Here is a 21,189-nt window from a genome sequence, read left to right on the forward strand (position 1 = left end):
TCAACATAATAAAGACCATATATGAGAAACCCACAGCTAATATCATTCTCAATGGTGAAAAACTGAAAGCTATCCCTCTAAGAACAGGAACCAGACAAGGATGCCCACTGTCACCACTCCTATTTGACATAGTACTGGAATTCCTAGCCAGAGCAATCAGGCAAGAGAAAGAAATACAAGGGATCCAAATTGGAAAGGAAGAAGTGAAACTCTCACTATTTGCAGATGACATGATTTTATATATAGAAAACCCTAAAGAATCCACCAGAAAACTTTTAGAAGTAATAAACGAATAGGATAAAGTTGCAGGATACAAAATCAACATACAAAAATCAGTTGCATTTCTATACACTAACAACGAAGTAGCAGAAAGAGAAATTAAGAATACCATCCCATTTACAATTGCAACAAAAAGAATAAAATACCTAGGAATAAACTTAACCAAAGAGGTGAAAGAGCTGTACACGGAAAACTATAAAACACTGCTGAAAGAAATTGAAGAAGACACAAAGAAATGGAAAGATATTCCGTGCTCTTGGATTGGAAGAATTAACATAGTTAAGATGTCCATACTTCCTAAAGCCATCTATAGATTCAATGCAATCCCTATCAAAGTTCCAACAACATTTTTCACAGAAATAGAACAAAGAATCCTAAAATTTACATGGAACAACAAAAAACCCCGAATAGCTAAAGGAATCCTGAGAAAAGAGAATAAGGCTGGAGGTATCACACTCTCTGACTTCAAAATATACTACAAAGCTATAGTAACCAAAACAGCATGGTACTGGCACAAAAACAGACACACAGATCAATGGAATAGAATCGAAAGCCCAGAAATAAACCCACACATCTACAGACAGCTAATCTTTGACAAAGGAGCCAAGAACATACAATGGAGAAAAGAAAGTCTCTTCAACAAATTGTGTTGGGAAAACTGGATAGCCACATGCAAAAAAATGAAAGTAGACCCTTACCTTACACCATACACAAAAATTAACTCCAAATGGATTAAAGACTTGAATATAAGACCTGAAACTATGAAACTTCTAGAAGAAAACATAGGCAGTACACTCTTCGACATCGGTCTTAGCAACATATTTTCAAGCACCATGTCTGACCGGGCAAGAGAAACAATAGAAAAAATAAACAAATGGGACTACATCAAACTAAAAAGCTTCTGCACAGCAAAGAAAACCATGAACAAAATGAAAAGACAACCTAACAACTGGGAGAAGATATTTGCAAACCAACCATCTGATAAGGGCTTAATCTCCAAAATATATAAAGAACTCATGCATCTCAACAACAAAAAAACTACCAACCCAATTAAAAAATGGGCAAAAGACCTGAACAGACATTTCACCAAAGAAGATATACAGATGGCCAACAGACACATGAAAAGATGTTCAAAATCATTAACTATCAGGGAAATGCAAATCAAAACTACAATGAAATATCACCTCACGCCCATCAGAATGGCTATAATTAACAAGACAGGAAACAAGTGTTGGAGAGGATGTGGAGAGAAGGGAACTCTCATACACTGCTGGTGGGAGTGCAAACTGGTGCAGCCACTATGGAAAACAGTATGGAGATTCCTCAAAAAATCAAGGATAGAACTACCATATGATCCAGCTATTCCACTGCTCGGTATTTATCCAAAGAACTTGAAAACACCAATCCATAAAGATACATGCACCCCTGTGTTCATTGCAGCGTTATTCACAATAGCCAAGACTTGGAAGCAACCTACGTGCCCATCAAGGGACGAATGGATAAAGAAGATGTGGTGTATATACACAATGGAATACTACTCAGCCATAAGAAACAATGAAATCCAGCCATTTGTGACAACATGGATGGACATTGAGGGTATTATACAAAGTGAAATAAGTCAGAGGGAGAAGGTCAAATACCGTATGATTTCCTTCATTAACTAGTAGATAATAACAACAATAAACACACACACAGAGACAGAGATTGGATTGGTGGTTACCAGAGGGGAAGGGGGGAGAGAGGAGGGCGAAAGGGATAATTCGGCACATGTGTGTGGTGATGGGTTGTAGTTAGTATTTGGGTGGTGAACATGATGTAATCTATGCAGAAATAGGAGTATAATGATGTACACCTGAAACTTATACAATGTTATAAACCAAGGTTAATGTAATAAACAAAAAATTTAAATAAATAAATAAATATCATAAAATAAAAAAAAAAAAAAAAAAAAGAAACGATGAAATCCAGCCATTTGTGACAACATGGATGGACACTGACGGTATCATGCAAAGTGAAATAAGTGAGAGGGAGAAGGTCAAATACTGTATGATTTCCTTCATTAAGTAGTAGATAACAATAATAAACAAACACATAGAGACAGAGATTGGATTGGTGGTTACCAGAGGGGAAGGGGGGAGAGAGGAGGGCGAAAGGGATAATTCGGCACATATGTGTGGTGATGGGTTGTAATTAGTATTTGGGTGGTGAACATGATGTAATCTATGCAGAAATAGAAGTATAATTATGTACACCTGAAATTTATACAATGTTATAAACCAATGTTACTGCAATAAACAAAAAATTTAAAAAAAAAACTAAAAAAAAAACAAAACACTAAAGTGACAATAAAACATCTAAAAAGAAAACAAAATCACACTTTTTACACATTTTAATATCTGTATATTACAAATTTTAATTATGATAGTACTGCCAAATTGCTTTCCATAGAAGTTATATCAAATTATACGACCTTCAGTAATGTATGTGGGGGCCAGCCCGGTGGCGTAGCAGTTAAGTGCGCGTGCTCCACTGCGGCTGCCTAGGGTTCGGATCCCGCACCAACGCACCGCCTGTCAAGCCATGCTGTGGCGGTGTCCCACATAAAGTGGAGGAAGATGGGCACGGATGTTAACCCAGGGCCAATCTTCCTCAGCAAAAAAAGAGGAGGATTGGCATTGGATGTTAGCTCTGGGCTAATCTTCCTCTCAAAAAAAAAAAATGTAATGTATGTGAACACAGTCTAGTCAACACAGTATTATCAAATGTTTTGCTACTTCTCAATAAGTGAAGAGTTATCTAACACTACTGTGGTTAGGTATTTTTCATGTTTAAGCATTACTTATACTTCCTCTTCTGTGAATTGTCTAGTCATCCTTTGCCCTGTTTTCCTTTATCTTTTTAAAAAAATTTTACGCATAATTTTTGAAAGAGTAATGTAATATGAGACATAAATTCAAAGATTCAAATACTAAACGATGAAAAAACAAAATTCTCTTAAAATTCTCCCCCAGTCATTCAGTTCTCAGAGGCAACCACTATTACCTATTTATTGGCTGCCTTCCAGAAATATTCTATATGTATATTCAGGCATGTGTTGTGTGTGTTTAAAATACAAGTGGTAGTATGCTATACAGTTTTGTGTCTTTTTTCACTTATTATATATGAGACTGCTCTATATCTGCACATACAGAGCTGTCACATTCTTTTTAACCACATAGTATTCCACTGTATGGATATAGCATACTTAACTACAGTCCCAAGAGAACCACTGTGTATGCTCATGCAAGGGACTCCATTTGCCAGGCCATGTGACGAAGTGTGGGATTGGAGGGGGGTGCATTTCAGGCTCTACCTGCATAGGGCTATTTTTTTCTAATTCGCACAATAACTCAGGATGAACTCACAGCGGCCCTGACCGCTGACGAAACAATTAGGTTGTTTTCAAGCTTTTGCTACTACAGACAATGCAGTAATTATTATCCTTGTACATACCTCACTTCATAAATGGGTGAAATGTATCTGAAGGACAAATTCCTAAAAATGAAGTTCCTGGGTAAAATGGTATTTACATTTTATATTTTAACAGGTTTTACTAAACTGCCCTCTGTAGCAGTTTTCCCAACTTCTATTGGCAATATGTAAAAATGCCTTTACAGCGTTATCCATTTTTATCTTTGCCATTATGATAAAACTGTAGTTCTAACTGGCATTTCTCTCATTTTGAAGTTGAATATCTTTGCATATGCTTAAGAACTATTTTCATTTCCTAGTCTGTAAACTGATAAATCATACTTTTGCCCATTTTCCTAATGGGTGTTGGGTCTTTTTATTGTTTCATAGAACCTCTTTACATATGAAAAAACACTAGCCTTTTATGAAATGAACTACAATCTTTTCTTTTTTTTTTTGTTTTTTGGTGAGGAAGATTAGCCCTGAGCTAACATCTGTTGCCAATCATCCTCTTTTTGCTGAGGAATATTGTCCCTGAGCTAATATCTGTGCCCATCTTCCTCTGTTTTATAAGTGAGATGCTTGCCACGGCATGGCTTGATAAGCAGTGCGTAGGGCCATGCCCGGGATCCGAACCTGCGAACCCTGTGCCACCAAAGCGGAGCATGCACACTTAACCACTACACCACCAGGCCGGCCCCCTTTTCATTTGTTTTCCTTTGTTTCTTGCCTGTGAAATGTATTTGAATTTCCCTAACAAATCTTTTATGGCCTCTGGGTTTTGTGACATATTTAGAAAGACTTTCTCCACCTCTGCATTAAAATTCTTTCCTATATTTTTTCCTAGTATTTTTATTTTTTTTCACATTTAAATATTTTCTCCACTTAACTTCATTTTGGTTTAACTTGTGAGGTGAAATCCAACTGTATTTTCTTCCAGCTGTCTACTCAGTTGTCACAACACTTTTTATTGAATAATCTAGATGTCTCCTACTCATCTGAAATGCCACCTTTATTATTTCTCAATTCCCATATATATAGTTAGGTCTATTTCTGGACTTCTTTTCTATTGAGTTGTCTGTCTATTCATGGCTTCAGTATCAGTTGTTTTAAATATATAGCTTTATTTGTAGTTTTCCTATAATTTTGGAAAGTAGCTCTTCCCCTTCTTATTCTTCTTTTAGCAGAATTTCATTGAGGGTTTTTAAGCAGTGGAGTGACACAACCTGATCTGTGTTTTAAGATGATTCCAGCAACAACGTGGAGAAAAAAACTGCAAAGGGCAAGAATGGAAGCAGGAAGACAGGTAGGAGGTCACTGCAATAATCCAGAAGAAAGATGATGGTGGCTCAGACTAAGGAGGTAGCGAAAGGAGTAGTAAGAAATCAGGAACCCTGGAGAGGAAGTCTGGGGAAACTACAAGCGTTCTGTTTTAGACATATTAATTGAGATGGCTATTAATCATCTAAGTGTAAACGTCAAGTAGGCAGTTGCATACACGAATCTGGAGCTCAGAGGTCAGGGCAAGAGAAATAAACCTGAGTATCAGCCACCACCCAGGTGGTGTTTAAAACCACAGGACTTTATGCGTCCCCTAGGAAGTAATGTAGACTGAGAAAAGGGATAAGTCTGATGACTTGGCAGTTGAAGAAGGTATTTTAAGAAGGAAAGAGACATCAAATGTTCCTGAGAGGAAGAGTAGAATGAGAACTGAAAACTGCCCATTAGATTTGGCAAAATAAAGACGGATGGCACCCTTGACAAGAGTAGTTGCAGTGGACTGATGCAGTCAAAAGCCTGACTAGAGTGAGCTAAGGAGAGAGAACAGATAAGGAAATGGAGACAGCAAGTAGAGGCCACCGAGAGAGGAGTTTTTCCAAAATGGAGAGCAAAGAAACGGGACAGTAGCTGGAGGACCACGGTGTTAAAGAAGGACTTGTTTCAGATAACGAGTATTACTCCATGTTTTTGTGTTGATGAAAATGATGAATAGAAAGGGAGGCAAATCCAGAATATATAAAGAAATTCCATAAATCAGTAAGAAAAAGACAATTCAACACAAAAACAGGGAAAAACTAAAAACAGGAAATTCAAAGAAAATTCAGATGTTCAAAAACATAGAGATATAAGCAAACTCACTAGTAATCAGTGACATGCAAAATAAGACAACAATAAGATATTACTAAACAAATTGGCAAGAAAATGTTTAAACATGACATTACATGATAGTGAGGCTGTGGGAAAGGAATACAATCATAAACTACTGGTGGGAAGAAAAACTAGAATAGCCACGCTGTAGGGCAATTTAAAAACTAAAAATGCAAATATGGCCTTGACTCAAAAATTCCACTCTTATCTATCTACACTAGACAAACACCTGCACACATGCACAAGGAGACATGTACAAGGGTGTTCACAGTAGCAGAGATTTTTAATAGTGAAAAACTGGAAGCAACCTAATGTTCATCAACAGAGCAATGGATAAATAAAACATGGTACCTACAAACAATACAATACTATACAGCAGTCAATAGGAATGTACCAAACCTACTAAGAATCGCATAAGGGGCCAGCCATGCGGTGTAGTGGTTAAGTTCAGCGTGCTCTGCTTTGGTGGCCCGCGTTCGCAGGTTCGGATCCCAGGCGTGGACCTATGCCACTCGTCAGCCATGCTGTGGCAGCAACCCACATACAATATAGAGGAAGACTGGCATAGATGTTAGCTCAGGGTGAATCTTCCTCAAGCAAAAAGAGGAAGATTGGCAACAGATGTTAGCTCAGAGCAAATCTTCCTCAACAACAACAACAAAAGAAGAATCACATAAATATTTTTTGAACAAAATTAAATATGTTCCATGGATTTGTATATATGAATGTGAAAGATTAAAAACGGTCTGAAAGGACATACACCAAACTCATAATGAGAGTTGCATCTAGGCATGTGAAAATGGGACTGGTGGTAGTGATTAATTTTTTAAAAAAGAATTTTTAAAAAGTAGGAGAAAAAAATCCTGAGCAAATAAGCCAAATCTAACAACGGTTAATTCTGGATAGTGGGAATACAGTAGAGCAGGAGTTGGCAAAGTATGGCTCTTCAGCCAAGTCCAGCCCACCACCTGTTTTTGTAAATAAAGTTTTATTGGAACATAGCCACTCACTCATTAATGTCTTGTCTATGGTTACTTCTGTGCTACAATGGCAGAGGTGAGAAGTTGCAACAGAGACCGTACGTACGGCCTGCAAAGTCTAATATATTTACTATCTAGGCCTTTATAGGAAGAGTTTGCTGACTTTTGCAGTTGACTTTCTTCGTTGTATTTTCCTGTATCTCACCTTTCCTCAAAATGTAAATAACTTGAAATAACTTCCCCACTTAAATATCTTGAAGGAGATTCACACTAAAGCCCCAGAGAAATGAAGAAAAGATTCTAAAAAGGTCAGATTTTTTAAAATCATAAGAGTACTACATTATTTATTATTATACTTTTTACAGACTAAACTAAAAATATTATCAGAGCTATTACGTAACACAGTTTAAATGACTGGTAAATTATAGAAGTACTCCATATCAGGACAACATATATAGGGCAGTCACATTTAACATGAGGAATATGTTCCTGAAAACCTTGAATAATTCAAAACTAACATAATTCAAGACTAATTGTCCCATATATATAAAGTAGAGGAGGGATGCATTCTCAGAGTACATAAATCTACAACCAATATAGAGTATTTTTATAATAGATATTAATAATGCTTATTAATAGAAAATACATTCATATCTTAATTTTATAATTATGTGGTTAATAAAAAATTATTAATTCTATAACAGCAATTTATTAATCATGTAATTTAAAAATATAATTTAATGTACAATATATAATATACAAATAAATACAAAATTAACTTAATTATAGTTCATTAACTAATATGGTATACTGCCTGAAAAGAATTAAGTAGAAGTTATTATTATCATCTTCCAACAACACAAATAATGGGAGAATTAAGAGGTATCAAATTAGGACAAGCTACCTCTCTCTCTCCACATTATGGTGAAGGCTGGTCTGATTTCCTGGAAGACTTCTGCTAAAAAATGAATCTAATGTGGTTTGTTTTTTTCTCTCATTTTTTTTCACTGAGGATTTTTTGATATTCAGATACACTGTCCATCTTCCGCCTTGAGACCATGGAATAATAATCCACATTTGGGTCGTCCTCATCAAAAATAGCAATTGTTGCTGAACTATGGTCAAAAGGCTATGCCAGTCACTTCACTGTTAGCTGATGTGCTGAAAGCCCAGGCTGAGTGCTGGGGCCCTCTTCCTGCTACCTTTCTTTTTCCAGTTCTAGCAAGTCTTCCTTTATTAATCCACAGGGACTAGCCCAAGCAAAATTTCGACATCTCCTTCATCAACCTTGCACAATCTACCTTCTTTAACACTTTCACAGATTTTTTATTAGCAGGTCTTATGCTGTCTTCCAAGTTAAAGCCTCTTTAAATTATGGTAAAGCTGAAATATTTCGATAGCTTCAGAGTTAGCAGATATAGCTTGCCTGCTCATTTTTATATTTTTAAAACCTTGGTGGGCTTTAAAATTTGAAAGCCAGCCATGACTTGTAGTAGTAAACCTTTTTTTCTCACTGTCACCTCTTTTCAAAACATCAAAAATACTCCATGCCTTAGCACAGATGATAGCTTGGCCTTAAGGGTGCATTACGGCAGCATTGATCTTGCAGCCATGTTGCCAGGATTTTTTCCATTTATTCTATTATTCTCACCTGGTTATACGATAATTTTATGAACTAAAGAGTACACCTGCTTTTTTTTTTTTGGCTGCAAAAAGCTTTATTGTTTCCACTTGGTCCACAGCTTAGGAGAGGGCTCCAGTGGCTAGAGGGAGAGGCTCAGGCAGAAGCCCTGACACCAAGGGGATGCTCTAGGGGCTCTCAAAGGCCACTGGGCTCCGGAGGCTCCTAGTCGTGCCTGAGGGTGAGCCTTTCAAAGAGATACTCGCCCAGCCCAGCCTAGGGGCGAGCCAGCCTGTGGAAGTTAGTCAGGTGGTTGCCCATCTTGACGAGTTTCACCTCCTCGTCTAGGAAATGGCTCCCCAGGAAGTCATAAAGATGGGGGTCTGTGCGGGCAGAACCCCAGGCATGCAGATCCAAAAGGGCTTGGTTCAGGTTCTTCTCCAGGACCATGACAGCTTCCATGGTGTCCAGGGTCTTACCCCACTCATCTTGGGACAATTTCTGCACGTCCCGGAAGAAGACATGGCCGCCGCGCTGGTCTTGCATTTTCAAGAGAGACTTGGCACCCTCAGGCTTCTCCTTAGCCAACTTGTGGAAGAATCGGCCCACACCCTCCAGAGCCACATCATCACGGTGCAAACAGAAGCCCAGAAAGAGGTAGGTGTAGGAGGCTGGCACTGACCAGGCGGTTGACAGCAGCCCCCACCTCGGTGGAATAATTCTGACGAATCTGGGAGCTCATGGTTGATCAGCAATAAGGAGCTAAGCTCAAAAAACGGTGTTGGCTGGTCCTGGAGGGAAAGGATGGCTGAGAAGATGGTTCTGAAGGTTGCAACTGGAAAACAAGTCACAGGGTGGTCGGAGGCTGGAAGGAGCATCCCTGGGTCTGTTCCATCCAAACACCGTGGAAGCAAGAGAGAGATCCGTGGGACCGCCAGGCACACCGCTTTTGGTTTTTTTGAGCATTATCTCCAGTATTCTGCAGGGTGCACTCTCCTAACGGCATGGCATATCACAGAAGTGGTCTGGCATTGTCACAGAGTTTTATCACATCTAACTTCCAAATTTACTGAATTTGGGACACACTTTTTAGCACTTGTACCACCACTAAATGAACTTAAATGACATTGTCTTATGATATTAAAAACACATTTTTAATTGTATCAACAGCAAATGTTGAGAGAGCAGCACAAGTCACCAAAAACATTAACCCAAGATCTGACACATTAGGTTCACGTGATAGTCATAAAGGATAATGGGAATTTTGTTTTCTTGCTGAAGTGATGCTGACACAGGACAATGATGACACAGCCTGCAATCCTTGCAGCCTGCCAGATTTCAAATTATGAATTTCTTCAAAAAAAATTTTTTTAATTTTGGCAAGTTTCACAATATTTCAAATTTGAGACATAAAGTGGGAATTTAAATATATTTTTACTTTGCACTATTTTCAGCCTCACATAATTCAAAGATGCATAAACCAACAATACGCTGAACTTTTTCAAAAGACTTTCCAGTTTAAAAGAAAAATACTTGAAGGTAGTAAAAGAGGAAAATAAGCAACCAGATGGAATTAACGACTGTTTACAGAAATTAAGGAGCCAGAACACAAACGATAAAATAAATCAGGAATGTACTCTTATTAGTGAACTAGTGTCAGACTTGAAGATTTGAAAACAAAAGTTAGTGCACTCCACTTTTTTTAACGACTACGCTGCAATAAGAAACGTACTCAGATATATATTAGAACGTTATATCCAAAATGAAAAAAAAACGGCATTATCAGGAAAAATATTAACAATAAAACTTACATCTTCAATGATCTTTGCTGCCTCTTTAGTAACTGCACCTGTTATAAATTTAAAAATACATTATTATCCCCAGAATTATACAGAAGTAAACACTGAAACCAAGAAGTTACTTTCCTCTCACTAAGGTGGGCTAGAGTTTAGATTAGAATTTCTCAAAAAATAGCCCAAGGAAACTCAGCATCAACATCACCTGGGCTGCTTGGTAAGGGTCAGATTCCTGGGCCCCAATCCCATCCTACTGTATTAGAATCTCTGGGGATAAAGGCAGGTATACTAAAATCATTTGGATTCTTAAAAAAATAAACTGTGCACACCACTTCCTTCCCTATCCACGCCACCCTGTTGCTACCCTCTTCCCTCAGAGACAGAAGGGCATGTTTCCTCATATAAATGTAAACGTAAACATTACCAATGAATGTAAATATTAGACTAAACAACACTCACTTTTACAATCTAACCAAATGCCTTTATATAAGTCATACCTTTTAAAGCACTGTTAGTGCTGCCTGTGGGCTGGGCAGGAGATATTTTTGCCAATGACACCACACTGGTTATAACTGGTGTTGTATTTGTCCTTGCAGAAGGGAGCTCCGCTGAAGCAGTTTGCGCCTTAGAAATAATTACTGATTAAAATAAACAAAAAGGTAAGACCTAGTATAAACAAAAAGGTCACACAAAAAAACCCTGTTTAACAACTAAGTTTTCAAGGTGCAATGCAAATATCTAACTCTGTATTTTGCTGGATTGAGTGATTCTGGTCAAATTAGTGTTCATCAGGGCTAAACAGAGCCTGATTGTCTAAAATTATAAACCTCAATTGATATTTAACAGGTGAAAATATAGGAATTAGCTTCAGGATTAACTGGGTTTTCCAACTAGTGAATATTAAAACTCTTACACCTAAGCTTGCTTCAAATAAAAATTTAACATAAAAATGTTTATAAATAAGTTGGTGAGGTAGCGGTCCATCCAAATAAGAAAACTGGTTTTGTTAACCCACATAATAGAGTGAAAATTCTACCGCCAACCTGACTGGTCTTAGGGAATGGATGGCCTACATAAAAGATCAGCACAAGGCACATGTGATCAAGGTGATGATTAACACGATTGCAAAGGCTGGTAAGGGCCAGAAGGTAAGGAGCCAAAGCATGTGGATTCTGTCCACTGGGCAGCACTCCAGGCTTTGTTCAGGGAGCATAATATCAAATCTAACTCAGAGAGATGCTACTTTAAGAATATGCCACATATCTGTCTATTCATCTGGATATTCTGACCACATTAGCTGTCCTACTTTGCGAAATTATTTTATTCTTAGCCAGGAAAAACTTCGCTACCCATGAAGAAATGGTCTACTTTATTTTTCCTGATATAATTAATGTGTTCGGTTTTTTTCCACAGCTATAAGCAAGCTCTGGATCAAATCTTACACCAGTCGCAGCAACCGTATTAACATACTTATACCCTCTCCCTTTGTTTGCCCCAATTGTCTATTTTTATTTCTAGTTTATTAACTAAATAGCATATATTCCTTAGTGAAAGTCACTTATGTAAAGATAAATTCAATCAAAAGCAATCAAATCTCATTTTCCTATAAAAGTAGCGCTTAGACTTTTATTGATTCCTTGGTGTGTTTGATTAGGACAGGAAAAAGCATCAGGATTAATTTTCCCTCAAGGGCCATCTTTAAGGATTCTTACAGGAAAATTCAAAGAAATTCAGGCTATTTGAATCCAGTGAAGTTTTGTTTTTATTATATTATTTGCTGTGTGCTGATAGTATATCCTAGCACTGACATAAAGATCCCACTAGCCAAGTGTAATTTTACCTTTATTTTGTGGAAGACGGTCATTCGTAATTTGCCGATGACAAAACTCCAAGACACAGAATAGGTTACAGAAATGTTTGACGTTTCCTCGCCATTTTATGGACTCACTTAGCTTACCCTGTCGTTTACAACCATCACACTTGGCCATCTGAGAAAGAAACGTAAGACACGTTAGGCTGAAACTATAAAATAATGAAAAGATAACATTAATCAGAAAACTAGAAGGCACTATGAAAATGGGATGTATGAGTCAGTTGAGACCACAAAATGTAAGATTCCTGCCTTAAAATATTGTGGCTAAAAATATATACACTTAATTATTTGTTTCATATAGATACCCTCAATCGAGAGGATGTAAAAGTTGATCTCCTGTTTTCAAAATTACTGATGAAGGAATATAATGATAGGTTCTATTTTTAAAAGGTTCAGAGGCAGCATATTGCAGTAGAAAGAATATGGGCTTTGAAGTCATAAAGACTTGGTTTTGTTCGAATATCTAATGAGGTATCCTTTGTCTTAAGCACTGTCATAGGTCCTGGTCATAGAATTATGAAAAGATACACCTCCTCCCCAACAAGATTATATTTTAGGGAGTAGGTAGACAAGTAAACAGGTGATTTCACCAAAGTGTTATAGGTGCTGTCCAGCTGTCATCTACCAGCTTCTTCAAGGGCACGTTACTTAACCTCCCTGGACCTTACTCCTTTTCCTTATTTATAAATTGGCAATACTCCTACCTCTGGGGATTGTGGTGAGGATAAATGAAATAACACTTATGAAGCACCGGACATGTATCAGTGATTCAATTCATTGTTAGCCTTTCAAAGAGGTAATTTTTTTTTTAGAAAGAGGTCAGTCATAGTCATTTGACCTATGAAGTGAGAACAAGGTCTGACTTCAAATTCCTCAGAGGAACCTTATGAACAACAGAGCCATTTAAGGCAACATAACTATGAAAAGCTCTAACTTGAAAGAACTCAAAGCTATAAATAATGTCAATGTGCCTAATCAGAAAGCAAAAAATAAAAGAAACATATCCTCAAACAACAAGAAAGTCTCTAGAAATTCTATACTCTTTACCCCAAAGACTTCATGTTTATATTCAATTGCATTTTGCTTTAGGGGCTCATAATTTATTTTACCCAGTTTTAAACACCAAACTTTTCTTCACACATTTTGACAATATTTTAAACAGAAAATAGTTTGTACTAACTTCAGAAGCCAAAGAGGTATATTACATTTACCTGATAAAACAGAACCGTAAATTTGGACATGCAATCTTCACAACAAAACTCTTCTAACTTGCCCTCCAATCGATTTTCCACCAAATTAGGGGATGTCTGTGAACAATAACTGCACATCTTACAGTAGTTTCCCCATCGTTCTCCGAAGTCACGGGCAGAGAGGAATTTGCAAACTGAGAACCGGAAGGGATGAAAGGAAGAAACATCAGATTGACATGAACTTGAGGGAGGTAAAGTGAGTTTCTATAGTCTTAGATACCAACTTCAAGCTAATTTCTGAACACTTGACACAATTATTTGCCTCTAGGTTAAAGGACGGTCTTTATACTCACAAAACGAAGTCATATCACTTTTAAATATACTCTAAATATTAGGCCGTCTACATTCAGAAACATCAGAGGCATAAAAGCTTCTTAAGCCAAGAAGCAGCAACTGCTTAAGGACCCTCTTTACAAACGGGTGCAGAGACAAAACGATCTCTGAAGTCACAGCCAAACTCGCGAAGAGATTTTCTATACTCTATGCTAACATCATTGATCTTACCATATTTTGAAATTTTTCTTTATTGAGATTATTGTAACATTTAAAAGGATAAACTTTAAAGTGGATTAAGAATAAACTCAACAAAAAAGCCTCAAATTATACCTCATAAAACAAAAATTACTTGAAAATTAACTGTGGATTAATAGCCTATCACCGTGAATCACTTCATAACCACAGGCTCCGTGGAGAAAAGTGAGCTTTTTTCTTTACCTTCACTACAGAATGGCTTATCCACCCCTGAGTATCGTACAGTCTCCTTTATAATTTTCTGCAGTTTACAATAGTCACACATTGCCATAACTTTATTTTTCTTTTTGTAGTCATCGGAGCAAGTCTTGCCACAAAACAGAAACATTTTGCCCTGAAGAGAAAGAAAGAAAAAAATCTAATAGTTGCTGTATCTTTAAGAAATCCTCTTCCTTCTCATTTCAAAGCAAACTGAGTGATTGTCAAAGACAAAAAGACAAAAATGCTTCTATTGATAAGTTTATATTCAGTTCCTTTCACAAGCTCTCTTTACCTTGTAGAAAAGAAGTTCTGGTTTTGTGGCAAACAGATGGTTACAGTGCTGACACTTGAGTTTAACAACTGTATGGGTTACAGCAACTTGCTGGGGTTGGGCAGCAAGAGGCTGGAGACTGACCGCAGCGGAGCCACTGATGGAGCTGGGGGAAACAGCAGAGGTGTTACCTCCTCCTGTGGACACCGCTGACCCGGAGGGCGGACGGACAACCACTTGGCCCTGAGACGGGGGCACCACTGAAGGGTTTGTTCCTTTTGGCTTGTTAAATACATTCTGAACGAACACAAATAAGGCAAACATTTTATCAACAAAGAAATAACGTAACCTGGTAACTTTCATTTTCTCACTTTATAATAAATTAATTCCCCACAAACATCTCTTTAAAATTCTATAAAGTCGTTCACAGAACGAGTTTAAATAGCATACTTCCAGAATAGAAGGACTAGAATAGTTCAGAATAGAAGGACGGAGAAACGTAACATTAGAAGGTTGAGGCATGGAATTCAGGCTTTCCAGACAAAGAGCTCTAATATACGTCTTTAATAAATTATAGCAGGTCTCTCTTCCCCCCAAGATACCCCTCCATCTGCACTCTCATCTCTAACGAGCCTCTGATGGCTACTAAGAGCACAGTGGCCATCAGTAGACTCTTCCTCCCTGGTGCCAGGGACTCGGCATCAGACATCTTCCCTCCCTGGAGGATCACTAAACTCTACTCTTTCTCTGCGTATCACAGAGAGTAAGGAGAAAATGGGACAAGTAAGCGGAGGCTTACAATTCCATGCCAGGAGTCATTATGTATCTGGCCCAGGATGGGAGGAAGGGACACATGAGCACACCACCACACCACCTACCCAACCATATCCTAGCTTCCATCCTTCTGAGAGGGAGAGAGCCAAGAGAGAAAGTGGAAGGGAAGAAAGCACTGAGGCCCAAGACCTGGGCTCAGACATTTTGTAGAAATGACCTCTGGGAGCATAGTTGAAGAGAATTTTTTTCTTTCCAACTTAAATTTAATCTTCTTTAAGTATGCATCTTCAGCAGTTAACATTTTGCCATAGATCAATACCTAAGAGAAATTTAGGAGTAAAACACTACCTTAGATCATACCTGGAAAGCCACCACACAGCTGGAGCTGCAGAAGCTGTATATAGTTCCATTGGACATGGCTAGGTGATACTGAGGAATCGCTGAGGTTTTACAACTATGACACAAAACCTGCACACCTTGGTAACAAAAAATAAGAACCAATGAATAAGTTACACAGATGAACAAACGATACAAAAATGTATTGGAGAATAAAAAAACCAATGCTCAGTAATATACAAAACTCAAGGAACTTTACAATAATTGTAAAGCTAATTACAACTAACCTCAATTAAGTCCCACTTACACAAAAGCTAACTCAGAACTTATGTTTTTTTCCCTTTATTTTCACATATGAAACTACAAAATAAATACCTCAACCAAGAAAATCAATGAAAAACTATTTTCACTTAAAAATCAGTTCTCTGAAACTAAATCAATCTGGGGTCTTTACTTAACCATATAGATAAATTTAGTTTGTAACAAAATGAAAGAAAGGCAGTTATATTCTTCTTCAATAGTTATTAAGTCTATAAATTTATCAAATTTAAACATTACCTGAAGAAATAACTGTCTTAACTCTGTAAGCAGATAAGCAATTAACAGAGCAGAAAAGCTCTGTTTTTCCTGAGTCATTCGTAGTCTCAATCATTTCAGCTGAGGGCCTCAATGATTTCCCCAAGGCATATGGAGGAGTTTGGGCTGAATTCTATTAAGAAAATAAAAGAACACTGAGATACCTAGTACAAGCATACCTATGTACATATTGTTTAAGAAAAGAAAAAAGAAAAATGACCTACAACCACTGCCTTTGGCTGAAATATTTGAGCATGACAATGAGGCCACACTAAGTATAGACTTTTCTGAAATTTGGAATGTGGGAAAAATAAGTTCTTTCACACAATAATAAAACGTAAACTGAAGAAAAATAGTAACTACTCAGATATATTAGCAACAACAAAACACATTAAAAGTCATGAATTGGGTAGTCATAACATACTTTTCTCATCACAAACAATCAGAGAAGACCAGGTAATCCACAAACCAAAGGGCCAGCCTCAGCACAGACCTGGACATCAATCTAGAAGAGAGGTTACTTAACGAGTAAGACTCGAACAGGAGGAGAGAGAAATGATGTTTAAGGTATATTAGGAGACCCAACAGAACTACCTGTTTTTCAAGCTGAGTTTCATAATAAAATTTGCCTGTAAGTTTATTCATGTTTTAAGAAACAATAATAACGGTTACTATTTATATAAATTACTAATATTATTACTTATTGAGTGCTGACCATGAACCAAGCCCCATACTAAGCAATTTATATACACTGGATCATAGAATCTTTTCAATAACAGAGTGAGATACTTCAAAAAACTGTATTAACAAAAAGTTTAAATTAATTCTAATTAAATTAACTTAACAAATAAACAGAAAAGTAAGAGATTAAACTTACTTCATCTGACTCCAAAGTCCAGGCTCCTAAACACTACACTATACTGTCACTGACAGAATATAAGTTCTCTTGGTAAGAAACTATATGGGGAAGTAAACGGTAGGAGAATATGAACTGTGAAGTTTCACCACATAATCTTCTTAGTAAAAGAGGAACATCATTTATGCAGTTGATAGAGTATAATACCAGTAACAAAATTAGGAATGGAACTGATTTTTGGATCATATATATAAAAATAACATGGATTCTATTCCTGTGAAAGGAGAAACAGACTGCCAAAAGTGGCAATTCCTAGAAAAGAGATGCTTTTCAAAGATGAGTGTCCATTACCAACTGCTCAGAGGGATTAAAAATAAATTGAACTTGCTAACTGAAAAAAAAAATTTTAATTGTCATTGACATCCTCTTTAAAAAAATTAACTTTTTAAAGATCTCAAATCATTCAGCAATAAACTGATAGAAATTAATATATTTAGTAACCAAATGAATTCAATATTCATTAAAATAAATAAAAATTAGATAGAGTATTCTAAGAAGGCAACATTGCCAAAATAATTACAATTCATTCCAAAACACATTAAAAAATATATTTTCTAAAAGGAAAAAGAGGGCCAGCCCCATGGCTTAGCAGTCAAGTGCACGCACTCCGCTGCTGGCGGCCCAGGTTCGGATCCCCAGCGCATACCTACGCACCGCTTCTCTGGCCATGCTGAGGCCGCGTCCCACATACAGCAACTAGAGGGATGTGCAGCCATGACATACAACTATCTACTGGGGCTTTGGGGGAAAAAAATAAATAAATAAAATTATAAAAAAATAAAAAATAAAAAAAAATAAAAGGAAAAAGATATGCTTTAGATTTACTGATTTTATCATCTTTTAACTCTTGGTCAGAATTTACCTACAATAATATGGCTTTTTCTTCACTCTCAATGTATCACAAAATATTTCAGACTCAGAGCATCATGAAATTACATTTGTGAACTCTTAGCCACAAAGGAAACCTTAAAAAATGATCTAGTTCACCTCTATCATCTCACTACCACAATCAACCCTTACAGTATCAGAATCTATCCCATTTTTCTAAATGGGAAATCACACAGCAGGATCAACCAACGAGAAGAGCTCACTTTTATTTTGCACTGCATCCCTGTGAGGCCATCTCAGAAGGGGTGAGCCTAATGATACGCAACAGACATATATTCATACCTGCTTATATGCTGTGACACTTGTTGAACTAAAAACCTTCTGGGACTGGCAAGGACCAGAGCTACTATAGCAATAGCTCCCACAGTTCTCACAACAGTTCATGGTGAGGTTGTTGGCAGAGTGAAATTTCGAAAAACAGGCATCACTACAAAGACCATGTACCACATTTTGATATTTAACTTCAAATCGAATCTAGGAAATACAAACACACATGCATACAAAATAAGCAGAGCCAGTTGAAAATCTCTGATTTTTGAGCGGAATCCCAGTAAGAGTAAAATGTAACTTACGTCAGCATTCTTCTGACACATACTGCACTTAGTTGAAATGCTATTGGTATATATGGTAACAACAGGTTTTTTCTTTAGCTCGTAAGAGGAAAGGCATGATTGGCTGCAGAAATCTTTGCTAGGAGAGGAATTTTCAAATCGTGTTGTGATCACATCCTTTGGATTTAAAATGTCTCTAAAAATAAATAACAAAGGCAAAATGAAATGTGTTCTTCATAATTGTAATTTTTTCTTCTTTGTGAGCTAAAATAGCCACATTGACTAAGGGCAGCTATTGTACAGTAGAAAATGGCTGGCCCTGGATAAGCCATCTGGAAACCTGGGTTTCAGGATCAGTTCTGTTACTTATCAGCTGAGTGACAATGCGTGAGGCAATCACTGTTTCCTCATCTATAAAATGGGGTTTATAATACCTAATTACAATGTATTGGGAGAATTATATTTAAAATATATCCAGCCAGATGCTCATGACAAAAACAGTGAGGCTTCCAGCTTTAAGCAAAAATTAATATAAAAAATTAGCATGATATATAAAATCTAGCTATAACTGAAAAGATCAAAGAAACAGATGACAAAAGGGTATTAAGCCTTGGTAGCAGAGGACAGATGGAAACAACGAGACAGAAAGAACACAAATAATCGAGTTGTTCTGTGAGATTCCTAGAGCCATTTTGTAAAAGCTCATTGTTACAATAAGCACTGACAGTAAAAACAGAGGCTGTGTTGCCACTCTTCTGACAAATAGAAAAACTGAAAGAAATAGTCACTAATTAAAAACACTAATACAGCCCACACAGTAAAGAATAATAATGGCAATAATATTGTATACTACAATAAGGTATACTGAGCAATTTAGTGCTAGCCATCGTTCTCTTTACTCAAATCATCCAATTTAATTATCACAAAAAACTCTATGAAGTAAGTATTACTCTAAGTGCCATTTTACAGATGAGGAGACCAAATCAGAAAGGTTACAGAGCTTGTCAAAGTCACATAGCTGGTAAGCAGTGAAACCAGAATACAAATCCAGGCAGTGTGATTCTATAATCCATGGAGTTAATCATTCCACTATTCTGCCTTCCATCCTGTATTTTTATTACACAGAACTGTTCCATGTGTAAACTATGAAAGAATAACAACAACAACAAAGTACTTTAATTTTCTAAAACTCATCTAACCTTAAATGAGTCTTGGAAAACTAAGTGGCTACGCTAACACACAGATGAAGTATTAATTTTGAAAAGTGATTTTTCTACTAAAAACAGAGCAATAAAGAACTTTATCGGGGCTGGCCTGGTGGCGAAAGCAGTTAGGTGCGTCCGCTCCACTGTGGCGGCCCGGGGTTCGCAGGTTCGGATCCCAGGCAGGCAGTGACGCACCGCGTGGCCAGCCACGCTGTGGTGGCGTCCCATATAAAGTGGAGGAAGATGGGCACGGATATTACCCCAGGGCCAGTCTTCCTCAGCAAAAAAGAGGAGGATTGGTGGATGTTAGCTCAGGGCCAATCTTCTTCACAAAAAAAAAAAGAACTTTAATAACGTGAATCTGCCAGTGGCATAATATAATAATGTATATATGTAAACCAATGAGAATGGCTTTTTAATGGAAATCTAAATGCATAATATAAACACATTCTAAACGTTACACATCCAAATGAACGTTACATCTTAACATTTATCTTAGAAAAACCATACCTCTTCCAACAGTATGGCTCAAGTATTTTTTCTAATTTCTCCTTTAATTTATAAGAATTCTAAGAACAACTTTTTAATTTTATAGTCAAATATCATGTTTAACAGTATGACTCAGTTTAATCATCTACAATAGTCAGCTGATAAGGCACCAAGTAACTTTTGGCGATTTTCACAAATCAAACCCTTGCTGAAAAGATAGATTTGTCTCCAGAGTCTAAAGGAATGTTTCATAGGCTCTGAAGGCGATGCTAAATCAAGAGATCAAAACATTATCTGAATAAGAGTAGCACTGTGGAAACAAGTCTCTGACAAGAATGACTATTTTTAAGAGGATAATATGCATTTGGATGTATAAGTTGTACTATATTCTTTAAAATTTAATTCATTTTCTTTCGATATTTGATATGTTGAAATAGAACACAGAAAACTAAATTTATTCTTCCAGATCAGTTTCATGAGAATGGTATGAAAGAGTTAAAGCAAGGTATTAGAAGGGCATTTTAGAACAAAACTGAATTTGAACATGTAAGTAAAATATTTTAAAATTTCTCTTTCCTTTTAGTTGGAGATTTCCATTTTAACAGGATCTACTTTTAGATACCTAAGACCGACACACTAAGCAGATAAAGAAACTGTCATATATCTCCAAAGACAAAATAGGGGCCTACAAATGATATGTTAAGTATACATAACAATATTAATTTTATTATTAAAAATAATAGGATCCCACTTATTAAGCATTTGCTATGTGCTAGGCCTTGTGCTAACATTGTCTCATTAAAATCTAAAGAAGTAGGGGCTGGCCCAGCGGCCTAGTGGCTAAATTCAGCTCGCTCCACTTCGGGGGCCCAGGTTCGGATCCTGGGTGTGGACCTACACCACTTGTTGGCAGCTATGCTGTGGCAGTGACCCACACACAAAATAGAGGAAGACTGGCACAGATGTTAGCTCAGGGCAAATCTTCCTCAAGCAAAAAAAGAGGAAGACTGATAACAGATGTTAGCTCAGGGCAAATCTTCCTCAACAACAACAA

The 21,189-nt window shown here is 37.0% G+C and overlaps 1 protein-coding gene and 1 pseudogene across 7 annotated transcripts in view; both read right to left on the reverse strand.

Annotated features, from left to right (window-relative positions):
- Positions 1 to 21,189, reverse strand: part of ZMYM6 (zinc finger MYM-type containing 6) — a 42,410-nt gene that overhangs the window by 9,910 nt on the left and 11,311 nt on the right. For all 7 annotated transcript variants that reach the window (XM_058553626.1, XM_058553620.1, XM_058553623.1 and 4 more), the window contains 10 exons: positions 18,463 to 18,637; positions 18,173 to 18,364; positions 16,069 to 16,219; positions 15,535 to 15,650; positions 14,422 to 14,697; positions 14,112 to 14,262; positions 13,359 to 13,531; positions 12,115 to 12,262; positions 10,772 to 10,912; positions 10,290 to 10,327 (listed from right to left, as the gene is read on the reverse strand). In XM_058553626.1, the coding sequence (XP_058409609.1) occupies positions 10,290 to 10,327; positions 10,772 to 10,912; positions 12,115 to 12,262; positions 13,359 to 13,531; positions 14,112 to 14,262; positions 14,422 to 14,697; positions 15,535 to 15,650; positions 16,069 to 16,219; positions 18,173 to 18,364; positions 18,463 to 18,637 (1,561 nt within the window). The remainder of the gene's footprint in view (positions 1 to 10,289; positions 10,328 to 10,771; positions 10,913 to 12,114; positions 12,263 to 13,358; positions 13,532 to 14,111; positions 14,263 to 14,421; positions 14,698 to 15,534; positions 15,651 to 16,068; positions 16,220 to 18,172; positions 18,365 to 18,462; positions 18,638 to 21,189) is intronic.
- Positions 7,535 to 9,286, reverse strand: LOC131413124 (ferritin light chain-like; annotated as a pseudogene).

This window comes from Diceros bicornis, chromosome 13, assembly GCF_020826845.1.
Source record: "Diceros bicornis minor isolate mBicDic1 chromosome 13, mDicBic1.mat.cur, whole genome shotgun sequence".
Taxonomy (NCBI): domain Eukaryota; kingdom Metazoa; phylum Chordata; class Mammalia; order Perissodactyla; family Rhinocerotidae; genus Diceros; species Diceros bicornis.